At 41.0% G+C, this 9,022-nt stretch overlaps 2 protein-coding genes across 2 annotated transcripts in view; one reads left to right on the plus strand and one right to left on the minus strand.

Annotated features, from left to right (window-relative positions):
* LOC111649957 (steroid receptor RNA activator 1-like) overlaps window positions 1–1,155 on the minus strand; it is a 2,585-nt gene extending 1,430 nt beyond the window's left edge. The window contains exons 1-2 of the mRNA XM_023399662.2: window positions 1,059–1,155; window positions 60–186 (exon numbers count right to left, since the gene is read on the minus strand). Of these exons, the coding sequence (XP_023255430.1) occupies window positions 60–186; window positions 1,059–1,083 (152 nt within the window). The 5' untranslated portion in view covers window positions 1,084–1,155. The remainder of the gene's footprint in view (window positions 1–59; window positions 187–1,058) is intronic.
* A 2,599-nt stretch (window positions 1,156–3,754) lies between these two features.
* apbb3 (amyloid beta (A4) precursor protein-binding, family B, member 3) overlaps window positions 3,755–9,022 on the plus strand; it is a gene marked incomplete at its 3' end in the record, with an annotated part of 7,477 nt that continues 2,209 nt past the window's right edge. The window contains exons 1-7 of the mRNA XM_087172152.1: window positions 3,755–4,188; window positions 6,274–6,437; window positions 6,693–6,748; window positions 6,825–6,873; window positions 7,496–7,645; window positions 8,389–8,516; window positions 8,568–8,574. Of these exons, the coding sequence (XP_087028278.1) occupies window positions 4,122–4,188; window positions 6,274–6,437; window positions 6,693–6,748; window positions 6,825–6,873; window positions 7,496–7,645; window positions 8,389–8,516; window positions 8,568–8,574 (621 nt within the window). The remainder of the gene's footprint in view (window positions 4,189–6,273; window positions 6,438–6,692; window positions 6,749–6,824; window positions 6,874–7,495; window positions 7,646–8,388; window positions 8,517–8,567; window positions 8,575–9,022) is intronic.

Below are 9,022 nucleotides of genomic sequence, written 5' to 3' on the forward strand. Positions count from 1 at the left end.
CCATCAGACAGGTGTAGACGGGTGTAGACAGGTGTAGACAGGTGTAGACAGGTGTAGACAGTTGTGGTTTCTTACCAGAAGCAGGTGGAGCTGCTCTCTTGTTTAGGGGGTTCCTCTGTGGTCCATGGGCCATCTGGAGGCCATAAGAGAACTGAGGGGGGTCATTCCAACCCCGCTCCTGGTTACCTTGGTTACCAACACACAGACAGGTGTTTAGTTTAGTTAAAGGGACAGTTCAACATTTTGAGAGACAGTTTTATTCTGTTTTCTTTATGAGTGAGTTAATTCATATATGATTCTTGTCATAATTATACAATATGCAAAGTAAAAATAATACTCTAATGTATATATATATCTTTTTATTATATGATTTGTCAAATGAAATAACTGCTGTAATGCTATTAGGGGTAAAACAAATCAGGATGGAGAAAACCTCAGGACGACCAATAATTACATTAGTAATTATTGGCTATTATTTTTATGCCGAATTCAAAACAACACCAAAGTAATCTTTAAAGGTGTGTCACTCTTTTCTGGATTCTTAAGGAAACTTAAATTCCCAGATTTCTGATTGCAGTTCACCGTGTCCTTTTGTCAATATATATTATATATATTAATATATATATATACGTGATAACCTCACCTGCCAACACCTGGCTCACAGAATCCGATGTAACTATGACCGGACACATTTAGATCACAAACACTAAATCCTAAGACTTATGTTTTCTGTATAATTAATGTTTGGAGAATTATTCCTATGCCGAACTAAAAGCAACACAAGCTTGAATCGTAAACGTCTCTTTTACATTAACGAAGTGTTTACTTCTGTTCTAGAGGCTTAACGGAACATTAATGTGCCACATTTCTGAACGGAGTTCGTCGGTCCGTTTATTCGGTACGACACAGCTGACCAGCCGACCTTTGTTCTAGCCGCTAGCCTCAACTAGCTTAGCATAGCTTAGCATAACCCCGTTCAGACTCCATTAACGTTGTTATCATTTCTCATCGGCTTTAATCGTCCCCGTCAGGAGCTGGTCAGGGAAGGTAACTCTCACCTGGTTTAATGTACATGTCCTCCATCTTGGACTCCAATGTTTACTTTGATCAAATTCATCCGTATCATGGAAACAACATTAACTATATAACTTCCGCTCAAATTTCAAAATAAGACCATTTAGAGGTCAAAGTATTTAAACCGGATTCTCGTTTTTATTATAATTTTATTTCATGTGAAATTTATATTAAACTATATTGAATATGTTGTGCATTTGTGTTTTATTGTCATTTATATTTCATTTCCTGTGGACAATATATTGTAGCTCTTAGTGTATAATAATAATAATGGATTTTGTACTTAATAAAATGTGGAGGAGTAAAAACATTTTTTTAAAAGGAAGGAGATCCTTTGTTCCCACTGCCATCAGACTATACAACCCCTCAGCCAGAGGAAGTGGCCTAATCTAATTATTATTGTTTATTTATTATCAACTATGAGCTAATGGACACATGAATTTCCCTTACGGGATAAATAAAGTATGTATGTATCAATCTGTCTAAGTGTTCTTTTATGAATACTACAACTACAACTGCTACTACTACTACTACTACTACTACTACTAATAATAATAATAATAATAATGATGATAATATAATGAATATTATGATGCATTGATTTCCTTGTACTTGGTTGAAAACGATCCTCTACATGCTTTTACTTTGAAGGAGAACTTATCTGACCTCCTGTAATGTTGTCGAGCTTCACGCACATTCTGCCGTCAAAACATTTCCGGGACACGTGGCTAGTTTCATATCTCTTCTGACGTCATGTAGTAGTGTGACCTCTGGAGAGCTTCAGGTAGTTTATCACACCGGAGAAGGTAAAACAAAAAGAAAACATATGTCTGTTCTTTATGAGTTCTTTGTACTTTCAAATGTGATATATGTTTCTATATATGACATATACTAAAATAATTGTCATATATCAAATATATATCAAATATTGTCTTTTGTATATTTATTTATGTATGTTTATATTGTAGACATATGTATATACATGAATATATATATCCATCCAAATAAACTTGCATAAATGAATTAAATACAATTAAATGACATACATTTAAATATACACTCTGATTACTGTTTATAGAAAAAGTTTGTATGAATACATACCTGAGTGTAATATTCATATTTTGTTTGTTTGTTTTATTTTTCTGGTTTCATATGTAAATGAGATCTTGATCTCAGTGTGACTATATTAGATTAAATGAACTATATAATGTGATGAAAATAAAAATGTAATGTGATTAAATGAAGTATATAAATGTAATTACACTGGTCTCATTAAGCATCTGTAAATTAATTCAATATATTTTCTACCTTCACCTTCTCACCAAGATATCAGACTTTTAATTCCTTTGCATTTCAACTACCTGAGACACCCAACCTCTCACTTTCTCATCAATGTTCAAACCCTTTTGTATTTTAAATTGTGTTGACTAGACCTCTAAACTTCACACTTCAGGGGGTCGGTGCCGATACCTGCGAAAGACAAAAGAGTGTGAAAGCACACCACAGGTAAGAGGCCTTTCCCTCAGGTGCTCGGGGTCGTTCTTCATTTTGAACCGCTCGCATGTTGTTTGAACTTTTCTTTGCAAAGAAAATAAAACCTTGTCGGCCGACGGAAGTGTCTATTTCATTCTTCACCAAGAGTAAAAAATTTCCACGACACTACTTAATTAATGAAATATTTAATGATAATGAACCACACTATATCTTATTATTAATAAACATCTTAATACAATCAGTACAAGGTGTTCACAGTCTTCCTACAGACAGATGCTCAGGGACCTGGGCTCAGTAATACATTCATATGTTCAGGTCACATTGATCAATTAATAATATGACTACAAATTATTGTTATTAACAGCATGTGACATTTATGTCCATAAAGTCATGTATTTAATAAATAATAATAGCAGTTTTTATTTAGTTATCAGACATAATACAGTAAATATAAACTATACAGGCACCTGAATTTATACACATTTTAAAAAGTAAATGATCATTGTTCTGTAATTTAAGCCCAACAATAGAAACATGTTAATCCTTGTTTTCTCCCTGTGTACAGTAACTGAACATTATTTTATTGTTTATAATAAACTGAATCATTAAATGTCACAGCAGGAGATTTTAGGAACAGTGGATCAGAGTGATCACAATCATCGGCCTGATCAATAATATGTACGGCTTGTTGCTGTATCAGACTATTGAATTTATACTTGTTTTAAAGGTCGACCCCCCCACACAGTGAGTAATATAGGGAACAATAAGTGAACAGTGAATTAAATACAAGGTGGGATTATTTAATATATCCCCAGATTTATACAGAAATTATTTTGATTTATGGATATTTTTCTTTAATATAATCAATATGTTGTTTCCATGTGAGTTTATGATCAATCACAAACATACAGATTTTCAGTTCAACACCTTTTTTCAATTTCCTAAAACCATAAATTTTGTTTCTTAATATGAATATTTATTCAAACCAAGTTTGATGTTATTGTTAGTTTAGTCGCGACTCTGAGATTCAAACGTGTTTTAATGTCATGATTTTACAGTGAAGGGCAAACGAGGCAGGAAGTCAGAGAGGGAGGGGAGAGATGACATCAGCAGGAAGAAGAGAGGGAGGGAGGGAGAGAGGGAGAGGAGGAAAACAGCATCCTTCATCAGACAGAGAGGAGAACGAGAGAGGACGAGTGAGAGGAGGGACAAATGAGAGGAGAGAGAGAAAACGCCGGGACGGAGAGAAAATAAAGAAGAAGAAGAAGAAAAAGACTGATGGTGTCGACTGAGAGAGGGACAGACGGAGGGACGAGAGACCCTGAGATAGACAGACAGACAGAGAGAGAGAGAGAGGGACGAGCAGGAGGCTTTAACATCTGTCATCTGGGCCTGTGTGTGTGTGTGAGAGTGTGTGTGTGAGAGTGTGTGTGTGTGTGTGAGAGTGTGTGTGTGTGAGAGTGTGTGTGTGAGAGAGTGTGTGTGTGAGAGAGTGTGTGTGTGTGTGTGTGTGTGAGAGTGTGTGTGTGTGAGATAAGCTGATTGGAACACACATGTTGGAGGGCGGAGCCATGATGGGCAAGGATTACATGTTGGCCATCATCATAGTCAACTATGACGGTAAGACACACACACACACACACACACACACACACACACACACACACACACACACACACACACACAGGTCCCTGTAGTCCCACAGGCTTGTGAGGACCGTCCTGTTGTATCCTGCTTCAGCAGCTGCAGCCTCATGTAAACCTGCTGGGGGCCGATGAGCTGAGGCCCCTGGACACCTGATAACTAACGTGGGGCGGATGTATTTCTCTTAAAGCAGCAGTAACCATCATCACTGTCCTACAGAATATTTTTATATTATTACTACATGAATTAAATCAAATGATCAGGGACTTTTTTTTTTTACAAATGAATAACTATTCAATGAAATCACTTGATAAACTTTATAACACAGTGAAACATAAAGAACAAACACAATACAAAATAGATTAGATTAAATATAATTAGATAAAGTAGAGAAGTAGAGATGATTAAACGCGTGTTTGAAGATGTGTTTTTTGAAACATCATAATTCCAGCTGTCGAGTCTACGCTGTAGAGAATTGCATTGTGGGATTGTGAGCAGAGTGTAGTGACACACTGGATAATTCAGACACTGTTACAACCAACAAATGGAGCTAGTGATAGCTTCCTTAGCTAGCTAGCTACAGCTGATGAAACCTGCTGCTTCTTGTTACTTCAGTAGAAACTGATGGCTGTTACCATGGTGAAGTGTGTGATGTTCTGGGATGGAATGATGGACAGGTTAGCAACTGTAGCTAAGGACAGGACTAAGACATATGGTGGAGATGTTGTGGACATGTTGAGACATTCAGGTTACTGTGGACAAGGCTAATAACAGTGTAAGTGTTTGCTTTATTTTGAAAATTTTAACTGCTTTACCTTCCTGTCAAACAGACCTTTATTTTGGGCACTTACACTTCGCTCTGTCTGACTCAAACAGCTGATACAGTTCACAAACTTGTACCAAAGTAAAAGTCTGTTTGACGTCAGATAAAGACAGTATTCAAAATTAGTTTTTATTCGTGTTTTAGTTTTAAAGTTTTAAACTGGTTTTACCTGCGGACTGTGGTGTATTCTGCTGGTCAGTGTGTATTGACCGTCTCACCCGCCCCTCCCCCCTCTGGTCATATCAGTGTCTCTCAATCAGCTGATTCAGCATTTTGTGTTTTTGAGGGTTTATTAATTATTCAACTTCAGTTTCTCGTCTTTCCTCTCGTCCTGTTCAGCAGTTTGACCTCTGATGACTGTCACCCCCTGCTGGTGACGACACAACAACAACAACACAACAACAACAACAACACAATACAACAACAACAACAACACTGGAACAACAACACAATACAACATCACAACACCAACAACAACACAACAACCCTAACGTTGTAAACTCCCATCAACAGTGAACACCGCGGAGACATGGCGGCTGTGCGGAGGTTGTTCTGTTCCAGTTGTTTGGTTGATTTCTTCAGTTTTCACAGAGCAGATGTTTTTGTGCCCTGATCAGTGTCTGACAGGCAGATGACCCTTAACAGGCTGCACCAATCACGTTTCTATTAGAGACGAGGTTGAGGTGTGTTGTGGTCTCTGAGGTAGAAACAGAGCTGCAATGTAAATGATATGAAGAAGAACATGTTGGGTGATGAAACACGACACTTCTGCTTCAGGTCACCTTCTACTGCAGACTCAGAGTGGAGGAGGGGGAGGAGGAGAGTGGGGGATTGATTTACTGCTGACAAGTTATCTTAGCTGATCAATAGCCCATATTATTATTAGCTGATCAGAGCAGCTGTTCTGAGGAGTCCTGACCAATCAGCGTGTCTCTCTACTTCAGACTGTCAGCTGATTGGACAGTGGCTGGTTGTCCAATCAGGACTATGAGTCCCTGTGCATCGAGTGTGCTCAGCTGCGAGTCACAGGGCTGCAGCCAGGTGTTCTACCTGAATGTCCTCCATCAGCTGATCAGCAGCCAGACTACAACAGACCAACTTCCTGTAGTTCTTAGAGCACCTGCACACACCTGTCCCTCTCTCCCTCACAGTTTAAAGTTTAGTAGTGGAATCAGCCTGTTGGTCAGTGCAGGCTAACAGCTGGAGGACACATGTTGACAATGTTTGTGTCTCTGCAGACAACATCTGGACTGACCAGAACCTGCTGCTGGACCCAGACCTCCCCTCTGGCTGGAGAACCATCAAAGACTCAACAGGAACCTACTACTGGCATGTTCCCACTGGCGCCACCCAGTGGCAACACCCCCGCCTCACTGGGATGCCTCAGCCTGTCGACACACAGGTCAGAACATTTAGAACAGGTTATTCTGGGTTAAATTAGTTATTCTGGGTTAGTTGAGTTATCCTGGGTTAGTTGAGTTATCCTGGGTTAGTTGAGTTATCCTGGGTTAGTTGAGTTATCCTGGGTTAGTTGAGTTATCTTGGGTTGGTTGAGATATCCTGGGTTAGTTGAGTTATCCTAGGTTAGCTGAGTTAGCTCAGATTTGTGTGAGGCAGACATCTGGAGTTCTTCTTCGGTGGTGTTGTGTCTCAGCAGGAGGAAGCTGGACAGCAGAGTTCCAACAGACAGACAGACGGCCCACCTGAGGACAGGTAACTCTCAGTTCTGAGGACCTTCCACATGTTGTTGTTTACATGCTGTGACACATGGACTCTGTTTTCCTCTCAGGTCGTCATGGCATGAAGATTATGTCTCCAGCCACGACCCTGACTCCAAGGTACAGTTCATACTCAGAGATAATCTCAGTGAAACAGTCGCGGCCATCTTGTTTATAGAAGCAGAAAGTCTCTGTGATGTCAGAGGAAGGTAAGGATGACATCTTGAGGAGACGACGTGTAACTGATCAAACTGATCAAATAGATAAAGTGATCGAGAGCCGCTGCTCCACTCCACTGTGGACTGATCTACTAATCTCTCTCTCTCTTCCCTGCTTTGTGTCTATGTCTCTCTACAACAACTTTATATTAATCTGGCATTAATCTGATTTAATCTCTCTCTCTCTCTGTGTCCTGGTTTCCATGTTTGTCACCCAACAACTCACTGACCACTTAATCTCATCATCTGTCTCCCTCTCTCCCTCTTTTACCTGTCTCCCTCTCCCTTGTCTGCCTGCCTGTCTGTCTGTCTGTCTATCTGTCTCCCTCTCCCTTGTCTGTCTGCCTGTCTTTCTGTCTGTCTGTCTCCCTCTCCCTTGTCTGTCTGTCTGTCTGCCTGTCTGTCTCCCTCTCCCTTGTCTGTCTGCCTGTCTGTCTCCCTCTCCCTTGTCTGTCTGTCTGTCTGTCTGCCTGTCTGTCTCCCTCTCCCTTGTCTGTCTTCCTGTCTGTCTGTCTGTCTTTCAGTGTTTTGCGGTGCGTTCACTGGGCTGGCTGCAGGTGGAGGAGGAGGACCTGTCTCCAGGTCGCAGCAGTCTCGCTGTCAGTAACGTCATCCAGCAGCTGTCTCACTGCAGCAGCCCCGAGCAGAGAGACAGGCTGGGAGCCTCAGGGGAGGTGAGACACCTGCTGAACCTTAACTTGTCTGTGAGTCCAGAGTCTGGATCCATCACAGACTGTTCAGACCGAGGGTCCAGACAGTGTTCAGCTGTGTATGGGTTTTGTTTCAACGAGATCTTGACAACATATGACAGACTAGCATCACTACACTACGACTACACAGGTATGAACAAGCTAACAACCAGCTATCAACAAGCTAACAACCAGCTATCAACAAGCTAACAACAAGCTATCAACAAGCTAACAACCAGCTATCAACAAGCAAACAACCAGCTATCAACCAGCTATCAACAAGCTAACAACCAGCTATCAACAAGCTAACAACCAGTAAACAACCAGCTATCAACAAGCTAACAACCAGCTAACAACAAGCAAACAACCAGCTATCAACAAGCTAACAACCAGCTAACAACCAGCTAACAAGCTAACAATCAGTTTACAGTGTGTGCAGTGATAAAAGCTTCTCTGTCACTGTTGTGATAGTTCCAGTCCGACACATCATACACAGACAGAACAAGCTTCTCCTCCGTTTCCCGCCTCATCTGATTGGTTGCCTAAAAAGGAGACATAATGATGACATCAGCACCTTCTGAAAAGTTTAGAGATTTGGAACCAGAAGCTCTTGGAGCCGAGCTCCACGCGCTGTGCTCAGTGTTATAAGGACACACACTCTTAGACCTGTTTAAACTGCTGGGATCTGGTTCTTGTGGACCACTGTACTGACCTGTCTGTGTGTGCAGGGTCGGGAGATGATGCTGGTTCTGAAGAAAGACACTTTGAGCTTGTTGGACCCATTAGACCACACCCCCCTCCACTGTCAACCAATCATCAACATCCGTGTCTGGGGGGTGGGCTGCAACAACGGCAGGTGAGCCAATCAGATGTGTCAGTCCTCCTCTCCACCTGTGTGTCTGTACAGCGGTGCAGTGTGTTACCATGACAACACGTTATTATGAGATATTGTTATTGTGATGAGAACAGAGTATTTTTTTCAAACCAGCATTGATAAATAATATCTGTTTAATGTTCAGTGTGTTCCAGCTGGTTTATTACTCTCCAAACGCCAGGAGATAGCAGGTTTTCATCTGACATGTTTCTGCACGCTCAGATGTTAAAATCAAACTCACCTTTCAGTTTGTTTACCTGTCTGTTCTCACTAACACTGTCACTCTCTCTGTTTCTTTAACACGCCCCTCCCCCCCCCTACCTGGGCAGGGACAGGTAAACCACTCTACCTTTACCTCCAGGAACACACACAGTTACACTCCCTCCACCTCCTCTATACGTCAGGGTCATTAATCCATTTAACCTGCTGATCACATGATCACCTGTCCATCAGCTGGTTGACTACAACCACCTGACCACTGTGTGTGT

Source organism: Seriola lalandi, unplaced genomic scaffold (assembly GCF_002814215.2).
Source record: "Seriola lalandi dorsalis isolate HSWRI2012SDOR001 ecotype SW California unplaced genomic scaffold, Sedor1 jcf7180002052110, whole genome shotgun sequence".
NCBI lineage: Eukaryota > Metazoa > Chordata > Actinopteri > Carangiformes > Carangidae > Seriola > Seriola lalandi.